We start from the raw sequence: 18,637 nt of genomic DNA, 5'->3' as shown, positions 1-18,637 counted from the left end.
AGTAACTCTGGTATTACATTGGCACGTGACATCTTGATGCTCTATGAAACAAAGAGGATTCAACTTCAAAAATACTTTTTCAAATGCGGTGGAAGTATTTATCTTAAGACTGATAATTGGAGTTCGTATCAGAATATGACGGATATGTGTTTGACTCCTCATTTAATTGATGTGGATTGAAAGTTGCAGAAAAAAAAATACTAAATTTTTGCTAAGTCGCCAACCACACTGGAGAGATTATGGCTCAAACAAGATTTTGAGTTTCACAGTTGATAATGTATTGTCTAATGATGTAGAAGTTATGTATTTAAAAAGAAGGATGATTTCTTGGAAGAGTTCAATTTTGAATGGAGAGCATCTTCATATGCGGTGCTGTATGCATATTTTAAAGCTAATTGTGAAGGATGAACGGAAGGAGATCAATGATTCGGTTACCGAAAATCGAGATGCTGTGAAGTATGTTAGATTTTCAAATTCAAGATTAACTAGGTTGAAGGCATGCATTGCACAAGAGAATATTTCATATAAAAACCTTGTTTACCTAGATGTTAAAACGCGATGAAATTCTACATACTTGATGTTAGTAGTAGCATTAAAACATCAGAAGGCATTTGAACTATTAGAAATGTAAGACAAAAAAATTTGTTGTAGAATTAAACAAGGGAAAAGGGACATCTTCAATTTAAGATTGGGATTATGCGTGCCAAGTCCGTCTTACTATTTTTGGAGATATTTTATGATGCTATTTTTGTATTTTTGGATCCTCTTATGTCACCAATAATTTGTACATAAAAAATATATTTGTTCTTGAAAGGAGGATTTAACAATATCTTAATGATGATGATTTGAGCATAAGTCTTATGGCAAGTAAGATGGAAGCAAAACACAATAAATATTGAAAAATGTAAAAACTATTAACATGTTATTAATTGCTGTAGTTCTAGATTCTTGTCATAAATTGAATTATGTTAAGTGGTATCTAGTTAATTCTTTAAGTGCAGAAGTGGGCAGTGAGTGAATTGAAGACAAAGTTATCTTTTTGTCTTCATTCACTTTATAATTTATATCAAGGTGCAGCTGAAGAAAATCAAGATGATACCCTCTTCCAACCGAGTACAAATGATAAAACCAAAAATATTTATGATATGGGGTTGTATCACCAATCAACCGATAACAAATTTAATCTTAAATCTGAACTTGATCGTTATTTGAATGAAGATTGTGAGCTAGATAATAAGCCTTTGAATATTTTAGGGTGGTGGAAGGCTAACTTGAATCGATTTTCTGTCCTGACAAATATGCATATGGCACAGGATATATTGGCTATAATAGTTTCAACAGTAACTTATGAGTCTGTTTATAATATGGGAGGAAGAATTATTAACCAATATCGTAGTTCATTGACTCCCAAAATGGTAGAAGTACTTATATGCATCGAAGATTGTCTTAATGAAGACTTTTTCTCTTCTCTTGCACCTGAGAATTTCAAAGAGCTTGAAAAGGTTGAATAAGGTAAACTGAGTATTAAATGTCTCTTAAATATATCATATGATAATTTATTGATTTCAAATATCTATTTTATAGTTTTTCTCTGTTAGTTAGCTTGATATATATAGTACTTTTGTGCAGATTTAATTTTATCAGATGACATTACTTGTTCTATGGGTCTAAGGTTTAATTGCGCTTGAGGATGATTATAAAGTCTAGATAATGATTATTTATGTTTTCTTTAGTCATGTTCTAAACATTCTATATATTAGACATAATGGACAGATGTTTCAAATAACTTGGTAGGATTTAATTATTTATTTTTATTTTTATTTCAGTTTTTTTATCCTGTTATTCGTTATATTCTAAAACTATTTGGTTTTTATTAAAAAATTAAAATCTTTTTGTTGTTGTATATTATTTAAAAATAAAAAAATATAATTTTTAGATTAAAAAATTCAATTTGAAAAGAAGGTAAAAATTTGGCTTGGTGTGTAAAAATCGATTTTACTATGTAAAAAAAATATTTTTTGTGTAAAAATCAATTTTTCAGTGTAAAAGTCGACATTTTAATGTAAAAACTAATCTTTTGGTATAAAACCATATTTTTATTTTCAAATTAATTTTTACTTTTATAATCAGTTAAAACAAACTGAATTTTAAAGTTTTTAACTAGTTAATAATCAATTTTATTATGTAAAATCAAATGAGAAAGTTTAAGGCGTCAACATGTAACACCCTACCATACAGAGCTTTACGCTTAAGCCGTAAAGTAGAGGTGGTGTGATATTACGACCTCTAAAATAATATATATATATATATATATATATATATATATATATATAATAATAATAATATTGAAAAGAATACAATAAACGAGGAGTCTTGAAAAACGGGTAAAACAAATTCGCAAGACAAAAAGCGCAACACTCAGAAAATCGGGTTACTTGCGTGCGAAGAAATCTAAAATTCTTAAGTATAAATAAACAAAAAGTGGGAATAGAGGGCCAAAAGTACAAAATAACAAGTTCCTGACTCAGCCTGCGAAGCTAAGGCTGGCCGGAGGATATTTAGTTATTTATATACATATATACATACCCTAAAAAGAATCCAAAATACAAAGATAAACCCTAATTCTCCATAAACCTCTAAGAGGTACAAAATAAAGTAGTTGGTCGAAGAATTAAGTACAGATATATACATAAACTATAAAACCCAGAAACTACTCTACTACAGAAGTCCAGACGCCTACCGAGGAGCCTCTCGACCTGCATTTGAAAAACAACAATACAGTATGGGGTGAGAACCAAAGGTTCTCAGTATGGTAAAGGTGCCACACACATAAGATATAAAGTCTTGGGAATGTCAGAGGCAATCCTAGAACGCCATCACTCAGATATAAGGTCCTGAGAATGCCAGAGGCAATCCTGGGTTTAAGCGGTGCGGATTAGGCGGGCTTTTGCTATTTCTGCGTTGACCCGATTGAGAGTGATGCGCTTTTCTATTGGTGTTTCGTTTAACTTTTTTTTCAAGACTCCTCGTTAAACTATTATTTGTATATATCTATTTACGTATTTTGTTTTAGAGATCGTGGCGCCTCACCACCTTTGATTTACGTCCTAGGCGTAAAGTTCTGTGTTGTAGAGTGTTACATATCTTACAGGTGTTTTGGATGGATCTAGATGGTGCTCCATTTCGAGAGTTTGGACTTTGGATCATAAGCCATGCTTGATCCTTCCAAATGTTATAATTGTTGCTGTCTTGCTGAAATAATCACTTAGCCTAAATTTGATTGTTGCTGAAAATCATCATTGAATTGAATTTTTTATTAATTGAACCTTGAATTTGTTGCTATCTTGCTGAATGATCACTTAATTGATTTTTTTGTTGTTGAAAATTATCATTGAGTTGAATTTGTTTCTAATTGAACCTTGAATTTGTTGCTGTATTGCTGAATAATCACTTAATTGATTTTTTTGTTACTAAAAATTATCACTGATTTGAATTTGTTACTAATTATCATCACGGAACCTTGAATTTATTGTTGTCTTACTGAAATAATCACTTAGCTCAACTTTTTTATTGCTGAAAATTATCATAGTTGAATTTGTTGTTGAAAATTATCGATGAGATGAATTTGTTGCTATAGGAATCGATTTGAATTTGGTTAGTTTGTTAATCATCAATTTATTGATTTGTTTTTCTTGTTCATTTAAATTGAGAAGGTATTTTGTACTGGTGACTAGTTTATTATCTATTTTTGTATTATTAGTTATGTCTAAGAATTGGTATTTAATTGTTATTAAAATGTTTGTGAAGACATGGATTTTAATTTTTGATAATCAAGTGAACCAATGACCCGTTGATTGAACCAGTGATTCGGTCGTATGACCGAATTAATTACCGGTTCAGTTATGATAAATGTGCTTTATTTATTTTTGAGTAAACTACCATTTCTACCCACGAAAGAAAAGAAATTATAGTTGTACTCAGGAAAGATAGGTTTCGTATGACAAAATTAACCAAAACTAAAAAATCACCTAAAATTTTCAAATTACCCTTTTCCTAACCCTAATCTCAATACTTCTCTTCCAAATCTTCTTTTCATGGATTTCACTACCTCCTTCACCAACACCACCGCTGCTGCCGCCACCAACCGTCATCCTCACCTTCCTCCTTCTCCACTGTCACAACAACGACAACGATGATCGAGTATGGCAATAGCAAAGCAACACCTATTTCACTTGACCTTAGCTTCTTCTTCTTCTTCATCTTGTTCTACAATCATTTTCTTTTTCAAATCGTGAGCTAGAGGGTTAGGATTTTCCAAAATCAGTCATGTCAATATCCAAATCCACCACCTCTTGAGAAACTACAATCATCACCACTGTTCCATCATCGATCTTGGAGGTAGCAGTGATGACTATGAGTACAGATACTACAGTCACGCCGGAAAGAGATTACAGAGCAACAGCAGAGATAGAACACAAACTAGAAATTACAAAAAGAGAGGGTAGTGAAGTCAAAGAAAAAAGTGGTCGTTGTTTGAGTGTTTCACAGAGAGAGAGAGAGAGAGAGAGAGAGAGAGAGACTTGGATGCGTCAGTAGCGAGAGAGAGACTCATAATAAATTGGGACGTCGAGTGAAGTTATGTAAGAATTTAGATGTTATAAACTCAAGAATGTTCTCACTCGCATAGAGCATACCATAGCTTTGGTGGTGGTAGTGGTGGTGGACTGGTGGTGTTCTCGTGACAGTGAAGGAGGAGGAATGTGAGATTGATAATTAGTGACAACGGTGATGGTAGTAGTCTTGACAATAAAAATAAAGAAATTTATAAAAAAAAAAAAGAAATGTTGAGATTTAAAAGAAGGATGATAAGATTAGGATTAGAAAAATGATAATTTAAAATTTTTAGATGATTTTTTAGTATGTGGATAATTTTATTGTATAGAACTCTTTTTTACGAGTATAACTATAATTTTCTTTTTTTTTTCACAAATAAATTTGTTAGTGTTTAAAATTTTTGTGGGTAAAAATGATAGTTTTTTTTATTTATTTTTTAAAAAAAAATCCTACACAGTACAATGTGGTTTGGTTTATGAATTAAAAAACAAAACAAAAAAAATAAAAAACCCTCGTCTCCTAACGACACCCTGATCCCCAACCTGAAGTCACTCTCTCCCAAGTCTCCCAACTGAGCACAGCTTCACTCACTCTCAAGTCTCACCTCTCTACCTCACTCCGCCGTGCCCTGTGCCTCGACTGTGTGCCTGTCGTCCGAAGCTCTGCGTGCGGCCAACCCTCCTCGCCAGTGGCCTGCCTCTGCAACGGTGCTGCAACCCAAGGTACCCAGTCCGTCCCTGACTTTGCGTCTGCTTCTGCAGTGAGTGTAGGTGAGCTTTCAATTTTTTTCACTAAGCGAAATCATTTTAAGAAACATCCACCGTCATGTTTTTTTAAGGATATAAGTTTTTAATATCATATTTAATCCTTCTTTAGGACCTGAAGTTTTGTCTTACTTGATTCAAGAATATCACTTTTTTAGGCATAGCATTTGTTCTTGAGTAATTTTATATACTTGATTTGTTCAGTTTTAATGGAGGTTTGGATAATGGCGTTTAGGGGGTTTTATGGCTTAAAGACAAGTTGAGACTAAATTAGGAAGTGAGGGTAGACAGTTGGGAGGAAGAAGAAGAAGAAGAAGAAGAAATGCTGTTCATAATTGGATTAGGATTGGGAGATGAGAGAGACATAACGTTGAGGGGGTTGGAAGCAGTGAAGAGCTGCGAAAAGGTTTACATGGAATCCTACACTTCCCTCCTCTCATTTGGGCTCGACTCTCATGGCCTCTCCAACCTGGAAAAGCTGTATGGGAAAACTATAACTCTAGCAGACAGAGAGATGGTGGAAGAGAAAGCCCATCACATTCTTGAAGAAGCTCGCCACTCCCATGTCGCCTTCCTCGTTGTTGGGGACCCTTTTGGGGCCACAACCCACACTGACCTTGTTGTTAGAGCTAAGAAGATGGGGATTCATGTCCAGAGTGTGCACAATGCCTCTGTCATGAATGCTATTGGCATCTGCGGTCTCCAACTGTATCGCTATGGCGAAACTGTTTCCATTCCGTTCTTCACTGACTCTTGGAGGCCCGATAGCTTCTATGAAAAGATTCACAGTAATCGAACCATGGGACTCCACACACTTTGCTTGTTAGGTCTCACTCACTCGCTCACTCACTCACCTACTCTCTTACTTTCTCTGCTATTTCTCTGTGTTGACAAATTCTACTTCGGTTTTCAAATTCGATGGGTTCACTGCAGATATTCGTGTGAAGGAGCCCACCCTCGAATCTCTGGCAAGGTTGGGTTTGGTTTACTCAACTTCTTCCTCTTGGTTTTATTCATTATTGATGCATTTTTTTTTTCAGAGGAAGAAAAACCTATGAACCCCCCAGATATATGACCATAAACACAGCCATTGAGCAGCTCTTGGAGGTTGTGCAAGAGCGCCAACAACCTGGTCAGTTCAATATTCTCCTCAATCATAAATGCTATGCTTCTTCACTTTGGCATGCTAAAATGTTTTTAATTGATTTTGATATGTTGTTACGTGCTGGTTAAGAACAAATCTTCTTTACTATCATAGCTGTAGAATTCCCTTTGATACCCTCATAAGAAATATTATTAACAAGCTAAATACAACTTTTCCCTCCCTTTGGCATGCAGCCTACACTGAAGATACCCAGTGTGTTGGGTTTGCTCGGCTAGGAAGTGACGATCAGATGATTATAGCTGGAACAATGAAGCAGCTGCAGATGGTTGATTTTGGAGCCCCTTTACACTGCCTTGTCATAACAGGCAATACCCATCCATTAGAGGAAGAAATGCTCGAGTTTTACAGATGTAGGACCTAGTTACCACTTACAAGGTTGCAGGAACATTTGAATTTTGCAAATTTTGAATTTTTGTTAATGTGGAGTTTCTACAGTCAAAATTTATGTGGAATTTGAATTCATTACAGGCTAAAGAATTAGACACTTGGATTTTTTGTTTTTTTCTCACTTTATGCTTTAGACACTTGGATTTTTTGTTTTTTTTTTTTTTGTTCTTTTTATTGTTAAACAATGTTTTTTTAATAAGTGTGACTTTAATGTCAACAACACTTGCATAGCTACTGTAATATAATCATATTAGAATTCACCTTTTTATATAGCATAAATCTCATATCAATATTGACAGATTGAAACTTTGTCATTGATCAATTTCCTATCGAAGAAATCAAATAGTTATTTCAATTTTTCTATCATTAGAATGCATTAGAATCAAAATTCATTTGAAACAAAAATGATTGCAGGTTTCGTTGGTTTATCGAAATGTTGAAACTCACATACATTCAAGCCAAAATTAACTGATTACTGATCACACTTCAACGCTCAAGCATTAATTTATAAGCAAATGTAAGTATTTAACACAATAGGTCAGGTATAAATAGCTAGCTATAATCACATTGGAAAGAATAATAATGGAATGATATCCACAAGATATGGACAATGTTAATATGCTTAAATACAGCTAAAGCTGGCCTAAATCTAACGGAAGGCACTCTTACCACACTTCCCTTGTAACCATGTCAGACGTATCTTATCACATTTTAAAGAAATGAAGGTCTCCCTTAAATTAGGGTCTTCAAAAAGGTCCAATGCAGAAAAGTAGAGAAGTTGATCAATGCCTTGTATCTCATCCAGAGCCCTAATACAGTTAGTTATGGAGAATTTATCATCATTTTCAGTTGGAACAATTGTCCTTAACCTTGAAGCAGCAACCATCTCTAGCAAGGCTTCTGCTATAACATCGCAGCTATCTTGATCCAGACTAGGAATTAGCGTCTGAGATGGACGTTTCTTCTTCCTATCTAACGAATTCTTTGTTACTTTCTCTGCAGTTGAGGTGTTACCTTGTAAGGACTTCATTGATGATGGGTTCCGATAATGTGAAACCCCAGCTTCCGGACATGAAATTGAGCCGGCAGCATCGATCCCAACAGACTTGTTGAACTCTTGGTAGTGACTAGATTGGGCATATTTCCCATCTGCAGCTGAATCTGTGAATATTGTGCAGAGTTGCTCGTATATTGGACAATCTTTCACTTTAACTGTTTCAGGCCTAGGTTGTTCCTGTAGACAAAACCTATAAAAATTTCATAATGAAAATAGAGATAGATAACACCAATGCTATTTTTAATAGACTATTTTACCCCAATGTCATCCCATAGTTCAAAGCCAATGCAACAGGAATCATCTATCACGTAGTCATTATTTTGATCATATGCAGATCTCAAATTGTAGAAGCGTGTCCGAAGAACATCTAGATGCTTCCTCAACTGATTATTATTGAAGTTGAGATCTGTTTGCTTATTAAATTCATCACGAATGTGATTCCATGTTTTCTTGTCAAAAACATTGTTTGGTCTATTCCCTAGTTGAATCTGCTTGACAACCAAATCTGCAAATATCTTGTCAAGGGATGCAGTCCATCTCGTCCTTGAACGCTCTTGCTTGGGTTGATTACCAACTTCAACGTCCATCTACACCTATTGAAATGTTCATAAATCAACACTTAATTTAATAAAATTCTTATGGAAAACACCCTTTCTTGAAAGCTTGCCCAAGTTTCAATGAACAATTTCATTGTTAGCATAATCATCTTGGAAGAGCATTTTAATGAGAAATGTAACAAAAGTTTAATAAAAATGGAGTTGGCACTAAATGTTACTATGAATCTATGATCATTCTGTTTACTCCTACAAACACAAGCAAAAAAAATGAATTAAAAAGTAGAACAGCAAATACCATGTGCAACAGAACCTAAGAAAATCGACTCGCACTTTGATAATTGCTTACATCATTTTGAAATGAATGCCCTGTATCCTTTGATTTATAGAAAATAGTAATGATTGGCTAATTATTGGCATTAGAAGGGAATGAGGTGCTGTACAAATTTTGGAAAAACGTACTTAGAAAACATGGGAAGCTGATATACAGCAAAAGCAAATCGAATAACGATAGATGAACCTGTGAATAAGGAAACCTTTTAACCTGAAATTGCTATTCTTGCATATTAGATCAGAAACAGTGCAAAAACATATTCATGTTAACGTGAGTACGTGACAAATGCAAGCCTATAACCAACTAAAATGTTGTTCAAAAATAATGGAAGAAGAGCCGAATAATCCTAAATTATCAAGTAATGTTTGTAGTTAGGATCTCAATCATCAATCAATTTACGCGCGAGAGTAGGAAGAGAAGTATTGCAAGGCAGGAATATCAAATATAGTTGGAGGTTTGAGGCGAAAATGAATGATGAATGAAAGTGAAACCTGCGGGGGCTAGCGATTCAAATTCCAAAACCAGAATAATCTAAGATGAAGAGCAGCGAAGTGAGATTGGGTTTACCTTTGGAATTTGGCGGTGTGGGAGTGAGAGGGTTGCATAAGGAGTGGAATTGCTGAATTGCAGTAAGCAACCATGTATCGAAATTTTATTTCGAAGAGCAAACACGCAAAATCACACGCTCAAGGGTTCTCTGTGCTCCTCTCTCCTTCCATTCCTACTCACACTTACCAAAACTTTTATCAGTTATCTCACGGGACTTAATTTTGAGTAAAGTGTACGGTCCGTTTTCACATATACCACATCAATTAAGTGGAAATCTGCTATTCCATGTATGGTCCGTTTTTAAGTTAATCATTTATTTTTTACTGTACATGAAAATTACCAAAGAATCCCTAAAATGACAAAAAAAAGGGCTAATCTAATAAGCAGCTTTCATGCTACGTTGAATTGAGACTGCAGCGAGAGCCAAATTATTATTCTAATGGCTTGAAGTTATTGGATAGCATTTCAAACTTATAGAGCTGGGTAAATCCTAAAAAAATTATTGTAAATTATTTGGCCATAATTTCACCATTTTTTTCACTTGTGTCCAATCATAATTTTTTTACAATACAATTATCCTCCAAATAAAATTTAAAAGAAATACTAAAAAATATTAAAATTTATTATTTTTTATCATTAATTAATAGAATAAAATATGCTGTTGAATTATTAAACTAAAATAATTAGATCAATAGTTAAAATAACGATAAAAAAATAATAAATTTTAATTAGGAGTGCTAGGGAGTTAATAAGTTTCGTGATCTATAATCATTAATTAGTTATCATTAATATTTTTAATGGTGTGAATTTACATCTAATGGTGTGGAATTACTTATTTTTCTTTTGTTAGTTAAGTACTGACTAAATTTTAATAAAAGTACTAGCCTCCTAAACTTTTTCAATTATCCTCTAACACTCTAACAATTTTCAAAATTCAATACGCATTTATTAATACAGTACTTTTTATCATCCGGAATAATTAAAATAAGGATTTAATTAACTTATGTTATAAAAATAAGGACACATTTTAAAAAGATAACAATAGATTTTTTTAATACTTTTAATGTATTTAATGCATTAAAAATATAAAAATAAATCATTTTTGTAATAAATTTTATAAAATATATATTTTTAAATTTTTATGGTATACTTAATTTATGTTCTTAAGACACAAGTTAGCAAAATTCTTAAAATAATACTACACAAATAAAATAATAAAATTTATATATTTAGAATAATTCACATAAACAATTCAAATGCACTTTAATATTACACTAATGTCTTAAAATAAAAAAGAGTAATTCTTTATATCTGATTTACTTGTAAGTTTTACTAGGTATGCTTTATATATTACTTTTGGACAACCCTCTCAACAATTAAGAGATCCATTCGAAAAAAACAGAGACTAGCTAGTTGAAGTAATGAGCTCCTAATATACCAATATTGGGCTTCAATCGAGATAATGAAAAATTATTTGGTCTTTTTAGTTAGAGCAATTACTTAGAAATACATTTTTTGAAATATCCCTTCCTATCTGATAAAAAAGGATTCCATGATCTTGAACTGATCTTACCTGAAATTGCAAATTTTAAGTTTGTCTATGAAGAACAGATATAATTATATTAGTGTCTATAATGGATTACTTTTGTATAATACTAATCGATAGGGTCTCATTGGTAATTGCTACAAGATCTCGTACATTAGAATCCATAATTATGGTTATGTATCCGAGTCCATTAGTATGGAACATTCTCCTTTTCAAGTGAAATCTCCTAGTATATGAAAGAGTGATAAAGTGCTTTCGTTGTTGTAGAATAAGAAGTCTTCGTATCTTAATGCATGTATTTAATTTATTTGGAGCTATTAGAGCGGGATCCACTTTTTGGGGAATATGAGTTAAAACAATAACAAGAATATTTTTAGTGGAACATCTTTGATAATTGCTGGAGAGATAGTTCACTAATAGACCGAGAGATAAGTAATTCGACTTATTCACATCCATTGGATAATGGAGATGGAATAGCCGTCGGTTGGTTAGGACATCCTAGCTTTAGAGAAAAAGAGGAGCGTAAACTTTTTATAAGACGTATGCTTACTTTAATTTTTTTGGGACATTTTCAGTTGTTTTGATCATGGTTCTGAAAATCGAACCGGACCGGTCGGTTCAATCGAAATAACCAGGAATCGATCACCTAACCGGTCCGGGTAAGGTCAGAAACCGTCTGGCAAAAAATCGATAAAAAAATCGGTCGAACCGAAAGTTAACCGATGAACCAGGAGAACCGTCCAGTTTTTTAACGGTTTTTGGTTTGAAAGTAAAAGTGCTAAACGGCGTCGTTTTGTCTCTTGAGAAAAAAAAAAAGAAAAGGCTAAACGCGGCGTAACAATACGGGCAGTACAGAAGGCTCCCTCCCCCTTCACTTTCACAATTCACACAACCTAAACCCTATCAGAGAACTCAGACAAGAGCAACCCCCACCAACAGCTGCTTTTCACCCTCTTCTCCTCATCGTGGAACATCGCCGTCGCTCGTGCCGCTCACTTTACCGTTGCACGTCGCTCATCTTGTGGAGGCGGGGAAGAAAGAGGAGGAAGGAAGCTGACGGTGGTTATGGTGTGTTTGCCGGCGGCAGTGGAGGTGGTCGCGGCGGCGTTCGGGTCGGAGGCTGGGAGAAGAAACAGTGAGAGGGAGAGGAAGAGAAGGAAGAAAGGGGAAGAAAAGAGGAAGAAACAGTGGAGGCGGTCGGCGGCGTTCGAGTGTCGCTACATGCTTCTTCAATGTCGTCGGTGGTAAAATCTTCGACTCTAACCTGGTCGTTCTTCCCTGATTTGAGTTTCTAATTACTAGCAGTAGCCAGCAAGTTTGCAGCTCCCCCGATCTGAGATCTACCTCTCCTTCCCGTTCACCCACTACTCTATCAATCTGAGATATGCTCATTTTTTCTTAATGCAGAGTTCAATTTTTGAATTTCTGCTGTTGTCAGTATGAGAAATCTTTTCTTTCTTGCTGTTGTGGAAATTAGAATTCCTAGGATTTGGAGTTGAGTTAGCATGAGTTTTTGTGGAATCTTGATCTGGAAGAAGCGTTAGAAACATGCGTTTTTTAGAAACATGTGTTTGTGGTGGTTCTTGAAGTCTGCAGTGTTGAAACTTGGATTTGGTTGCTTTTGGAGAAAATGTTAGAGGTCAAGGGCATCCCTAGGTAAGCTTGGAAAGAAGAAGAACATTTTTTTTTTGCATTTTGTGTCTTAAGACTTGTTTTTGTTCTAATGATGTTCTGTATCAATATTTGAGAGACAACTAGTATGCGCTGAACTCTCTATTGCTAAGATCATTCTTCTGAAACCAAATTCCTGGCCCTTTAATTAAACCGATTCAACTACGGTTCGACCTCGATTAACCATTGAACCGTTGAACTAGTTACTTGACCGGTTCAATGACCGGTCCGATTTTCGTAACCTTGGTTTTGATAAACGGAGACAGAATTAATTATTAGAGCCGATATTCCTTTTCGAAGTATAATATTAAACAGGTAAATGTAAATTGCTTCTGCAGAATAAATGCAAAAAATAAAAAAGATAATTAATTCAATAAAATGTAAATTATAATGTCATAACCATTTCTTTATCCACACCCACAAATTTATTTAATTTCTATTCATATTTTGTGTTGTGAACAAAAATTTTTATTAATATAACGATAATAGAAAAAAATTAATGCATTATAAAAATATCGACGACTAGGCTGTCGATTTTAATATTTTATTTTTAATTTTTTTTAGTACTATCGACAGCAAGCCGTCGAAAATTATCGACGGCAGAAATAGCCGTCGATTTTTGGCGTCGAAAAAAACGCTTTTTCTTGTAGTGATTTATATAATTTTTATTTTTTATGTTTTTAATATATAAATATTATAATTTTTTTATGATGTTAAAATTATTATTTATTAGATATTAAATAAGTTCATTAAACAAGTATATTTTACATATTTTATCCAATACTTAATAAAATAAATTAATTAACAAAAAATAAAAAATAGATATTTTTATAACTTATAAGAATAAAGATAACTTCTTTATTTGACAAGAATTTATTAATATTTTTTAATTAAAAAATTAATCATGATTATATGTATTATTAAATATATAATATTATATTTGATTGTAAAAAATTTTAATTTTTTTTTTCTATTAAAATTTTAAATCCATCCTATTCAAAACTTTTATATAGATAAATTGTGATAAGAAATTGGGTACTAAATTTATCATAAAGATCCATAACAGTACTAAAATTTAATAACACAAATTACACTAAACAATCACCAAGATTTAGTAAGGAGTGACATAGCTACTAAACCATAGTATGCAGTAGATTCTCATTATTTAGTATATTTATGTAGAAAAATAAGTATATGCAATTATTTTTACCGAATTAACCACTTACAATCATTTATACAATCTTTACATATATCATTTGAGGTTAGAGATGAGAATAAGTTAAGGCCAACTGATTCCAAAATTCAAGTTCAGGTCATTAAATTCACGATCTGAACTTAAACTCGCGAATTGATTTAAATAATAATATAAATATAATCAATAATTTTATATATAAATAAATTATAACTTATATATATTATTTATCTATTAATTATAATTTATTTTTATATTAAATTTTACATAAAAAGATGATTATAAAATTTTATAGCAAAACATTAATTAAATTTATTACGTTTTACTTAGTTCATCTTTTATTCGACTTCTAATAAAATAAAAAAATATTTCAATTTAGATATGACAAAAATAAAAAGTGATGCACACTCGTTTTAATAGACTTCAGTACTAAAAAACTCGGGAATTGGGGACCTAAGGTGGGTAATGGACTCCCAAAAGTTTTAAAAAGTTTTTAGTAGTTAGTAATATTAGTTTAATTATATTAGTAATGTAATATTAGTCATGCTTAGTGTAGATTTAACTTGGTATGAAGACATAATTTATAAATAAAATATTCATTTTAAAGTGAAATTAATAAAAAATATTATAATTTTATATTGTAATTGATATTTTTTATAATATATAATGTTATTTTTATTTTAAAATAATTTTTATATAAATATTATATAATTATTAAATATAATCTTTAAAAGTAAAATTTTAAAAATTTATTATATAAAATTTACAAAATTATATATATATTGAATTGACCTAATATAAATTGTTGTTTTTATATTAAGTTAGACTAAATTTGAATATTTAAAATAAATCTAACAAAATATTAATATTTTATTGCAGTACATTATTTATCATTGTTGCAAATTACAATAATTTACAGAGTATTTTGTTTTCATATCTAAGGTCCATGAAACCATTAAAAAAAAAAATCCTTAACCCAATATTTTCCAATCGGCTCCCCAGGCAATTAGGCAACCGACTTCCCACTATCGACAATGGTTTGATGCGTTTAGGAAAACACAAGGGTAATTCCGTAATTGATAATATGGTGTTTTTGGATAAGGGTATCACATGTTGAAGGTTTTTCTTGCACTCCCTTTTTATGGAGTATATTGCAGATTTCTAACAATCAATCATGTCCATTACAATATTTTAATATAGATCTGAACGCCCACAAATAATGGAATAGCAGATTTCCAATAAAGTGATATGGTACATCTGAAAACTTTCCTATATTATATTAGTGGAATAAAAAAAATATAAAAAATATTAAAAAGTTAGAAATTATATTTTATTTTTTAATCGAAAAAAATTTAAAGATTCATTCTACTATTCATTTTTTTTTGGGCTTAAGACCACTAAAAAAACGAATTGAAAAGATCCTTTCTGATTTTACAACAACGTTGAAGCTATGCTCTAAACGAAGATGATGAAACGATTGACGACCCATGGTGACCACTCTTTCATGGTATCTGAAGCCATTTTCACAGCTCATGGGAATGCTTTGGAATCTCAATTGCGACCATGGATGTTCAGTGATGATTCGTCTTTGCTTCCCCTTTGTCGTAGCTCGGAACGGTTCTTCTAAACTTATCGCCTTGTGTTGTGGACCTGCCCCTTAAATTCAAGGCAAAGAGATCAATTTCGAGGACGGATATCCCTGCTTCTCCAATTTCTAATGCGAGCTAGCCTGCATCTTGTCTCTGATTCTCCATGTGGATCTGTTGCTCCTTCTTTGTTCTATTTTCCTTAATTTGATATATCGCGGAGCTTTCTTGAATGGTTAAGGTTGGGTGGTTGAAACCAATGTTGATTGTGCATCCCAAGTAGGTTTATGAGCTTCTACCCCGAAGTCCCAATGTAAGATGCTTTCCTTGATTTGTTTGATGCTTAACTTTGGTTGGAGCCTGTGCCCAACCTGCAAATGGATTTGATCCAATCCTGCTCGTTAGACAAGCCTCCTTCTCAAGTATGTCTTGTAACAGATTAGGAGGGTTCCCGGGTCAATTCTTATTCAGCTTTCGCTCAGCTTCTATTACTGCCGCCATGTGTGCCAATTAGTTCCCCTCCCTGAGGTCCAGGTAAGTCCACCATTCTCCACTTCTTTCATCCAATCTAGAATATGTCTTAGAATGGTTCTGCTTCACCTTCTATATTGTTTGATTTGAGTGCTTGTACCATGAGAAGGCTATCCGATTCAATTAAAATTTTATTTAAGCTAAGGTTTCTGGCTAAGATAACTGTATTTCTAATCGATGTTGCCTCTACTGTTAAGGATGAGCTTGCCATGATTCTGTTCGTAGCACTGATGAAGGCCAAAGGTGGGTTCGGAATTCACAAAATAGAATTCTTCGTTGCAAGTATAGTTCCAAACCGACAATTGACCCTCAATCAAAGTTTAATTCAAAGAATTGTTACAATTCAAATCAAATTATCTGGGAGTTTTAAATCCCGTGTCATTCTCCCTAAGAATTGCAATAGAGTACTCTATTATTGGCTATGAAGAGAAGGGGGGTTTGATGGCAAGAAGCAAGTAATATAAATAGCAAGAAATTAAAGAAACAAACAATAACTAAATATCAAGAGGAATCAAACTCAAGGCAATTAATCAAGAGAAAGGAGAATTTAAATGCTAAGAAACCTATTGGTAAGGATTGAGAGTTAAGGTTACCTATCCTAGCCATTGACCACAAACAGATGATGATTATGAAGAGTTAATCCTATTTAGTCAACCCTAACATCGAGGATAAGTCAAATAGGCATAATTGATCTCAATCCACAAGTCTAGCCTACTCACCAATTAGTTTAGTCAAAGACTAGCATTAGTGGAAATCAAATCAACTAACTACCCTAATATATCAATCAAGAATGGACATCAATGACTCAAGGTCACCAAAGTCTTCAATTTCAATCCAAGAGTGTGAAAAATTACACTAAAACTAACCCAAGCATTTTATCAAACACTTGATGTGCATGAAAATAAAAACATGTTAAATTGCAATAAAAATAAAATCTAAAGCTACCAAATGCAAGAAATTAATAATAACAACTCAATTAAACATCAATAAATATAAAAATATCAAATTACATTAATGGAAATTAAAATCAACAAAGAGTTCATAAATATTTTTTTTGGTTAATGAATTGCTGCATGCACAAGGCGGGATTCGAACCCCCGACACTTGCTTAAGCAGACGAGTGAGCTGACCACTCGACCAACTCAAGTTGGTTAATAGTTCATAAATATTAAAGTGACCAAAATAAGAAATTAACAAGAATAACTAAGAAAATTAAAGCAATAGAACAAGAAAAAGTAAAGGAAACTAGATTAAGACAAGAAATAAAACCTAAATCTAAGAGAAATTAACCTAATTCTAGAGAGAATAGAAAGATTCTCTCTCTAGAATATAACCTAAAGCATGATTCTATCTAAACCTAATTACTCTCGCCTTGGTCCTTTTTGAATTTGGCCTCAAATAGCTTCAAAAATGAGTTGGATTGGTGGTGCACGAATTTGTGATTCGCACAACTAACCAGCAAGTGCACTGGGTCGTCCAAGTAATACCTTACGTGAGTAAGGGTCGATCCCACGGAGATTATTGGTTTGAAGCAAGCTATGTTTATCTTATTATTCTTAGTCAGGATATTAATTAAAATTATCAGTTGGAATTATTAGATTAGAAAAATAAAAGAGAATAATAACGTTACTTGTTGCGTAGTAATGAGAGATATGTTGGAGTTTTGGAGATGCTTTGTCCTCTGAACTTCAACTCTTCCTTGAAATCCTTTTCCACACGCAAGGTCCCTTCCATGGCAAGCTCTATGTAGAGTGTCACCGTTGTCAATGGCTACTTCCCATCCTCTCAGTGAAAACGTTCCTATGCTCTGTCACAGCACGGCTAATCATCTGTCGGTTCTCAATCAGGTTGGAATAGAATCCATTGATTCTTTTGCGTTTGTCACTAACACCCAGCCTTCAGGAGTTTGAAGCTCGTCACAATCATTCAATCCCAGAATCCTACTCGGAATATCACAGACAAGGTTTAGACTTTCCGGATTCTCATGAATGCCGCCATCAATCCGGCTTATACCACGAAGATTCTGATTAAGGAATCTAAGAGATACTCATTCAATCTGATGTAGAACGGAGGTGGTTGTCAGGCACACGTTCATGGGTTGAGGAAGGTGATGAGTGTCACGGATCATCACCTTCTCCATAATTAAGCGCGAATGAACATCTTAGATAAGAACAAGCGTGTTTGAATGGAAAACAAAGGAATTGTATTAATTCATCGAGACGCTGCAGAGCTCCTCACCCCCAACAATGGAGTTTAGAGACTCATGCCGTCAAAGTGTATAAAATTCAGATCTGAAAATGTCATGAGGTACAAAATAATTCTCTAAAAGTTGTTTAAATAGTAAACTAGTAACCTAGGTTTACAAAATATGAGAAAACTAAGGTAATTGGTGCAGAAATCCACTTCTGGGGCCCACTTGGTGTGTGCTGGGGCTGAGACTAAAGCTATCCACGAACTGAGGCTTTTCTTGGAGTTGAACTCCAAGTTATAACGTGTTTTGGGCGTTCAACTCCAGATCATGACGTGTTTCTGGCGTTTAACTCCAGACAGCAGCATGTACTTGGCGTTCAATGCCAAGTTAAGTCGTCTATCTTCGCGCAAAGTATGGACTATTATATATTGCTGGAAAGCCCTGGATGTCTACTTTCCAACGCCGTTGAGAGCGCGCCAATTGGACTCCTGTAGCT

At 33.4% G+C, this 18,637-nt stretch overlaps 2 protein-coding genes across 5 annotated transcripts; one reads left to right on the top strand and one right to left on the bottom strand.

Annotated features, from left to right (window-relative positions):
- The first annotated feature begins 5,130 nt into the window (after nucleotides 1-5,130).
- On the top strand, nucleotides 5,131-7,091 carry LOC130945076 (probable diphthine methyl ester synthase). Of its 4 annotated transcripts, none has more exons than XM_057873741.1 (5): nucleotides 5,131-5,336; nucleotides 5,583-6,205; nucleotides 6,312-6,351; nucleotides 6,419-6,510; nucleotides 6,717-7,091. In XM_057873741.1, exons 2-5 carry the CDS (start codon nucleotides 5,701-5,703, stop codon nucleotides 6,902-6,904), a joined length of 825 nt encoding a protein of 274 aa, XP_057729724.1. In that variant the 5' UTR covers nucleotides 5,131-5,336; nucleotides 5,583-5,700; the 3' UTR covers nucleotides 6,905-7,091. The 4 variants fall into 4 exon arrangements, with proteins under 4 accessions (XP_057729724.1, XP_057729725.1, XP_057729723.1 ...); XM_057873742.1 differs by having other exon boundaries at nucleotides 5,137-5,336; nucleotides 5,614-6,205; XM_057873740.1 differs by having other exon boundaries at nucleotides 5,137-5,384; nucleotides 5,614-6,205.
- Nucleotides 7,092-7,413: 322 nt separating this feature from the next.
- On the bottom strand, nucleotides 7,414-9,625 carry LOC130945159 (L10-interacting MYB domain-containing protein-like). The gene is made up of 3 exons (XM_057873853.1): nucleotides 9,443-9,625; nucleotides 8,245-8,580; nucleotides 7,414-8,164 (listed from the first exon to the last, which is right to left on the bottom strand). The coding sequence occupies exons 2-3, from the start codon at nucleotides 8,572-8,574 to the stop codon at nucleotides 7,580-7,582; spliced, it is 915 nt and encodes a 304-aa protein (XP_057729836.1). The 5' UTR covers nucleotides 8,575-8,580; nucleotides 9,443-9,625; the 3' UTR covers nucleotides 7,414-7,579.
- Nucleotides 9,626-18,637: the final 9,012 nt, after the last annotated feature.

The sequence above is a fragment of the Arachis stenosperma genome, chromosome 8 (genome assembly GCF_014773155.1).
Source record: "Arachis stenosperma cultivar V10309 chromosome 8, arast.V10309.gnm1.PFL2, whole genome shotgun sequence".
Taxonomy (NCBI): domain Eukaryota; kingdom Viridiplantae; phylum Streptophyta; class Magnoliopsida; order Fabales; family Fabaceae; genus Arachis; species Arachis stenosperma.
This window is presented reverse-complemented; position numbering and strand designations above follow the sequence as displayed.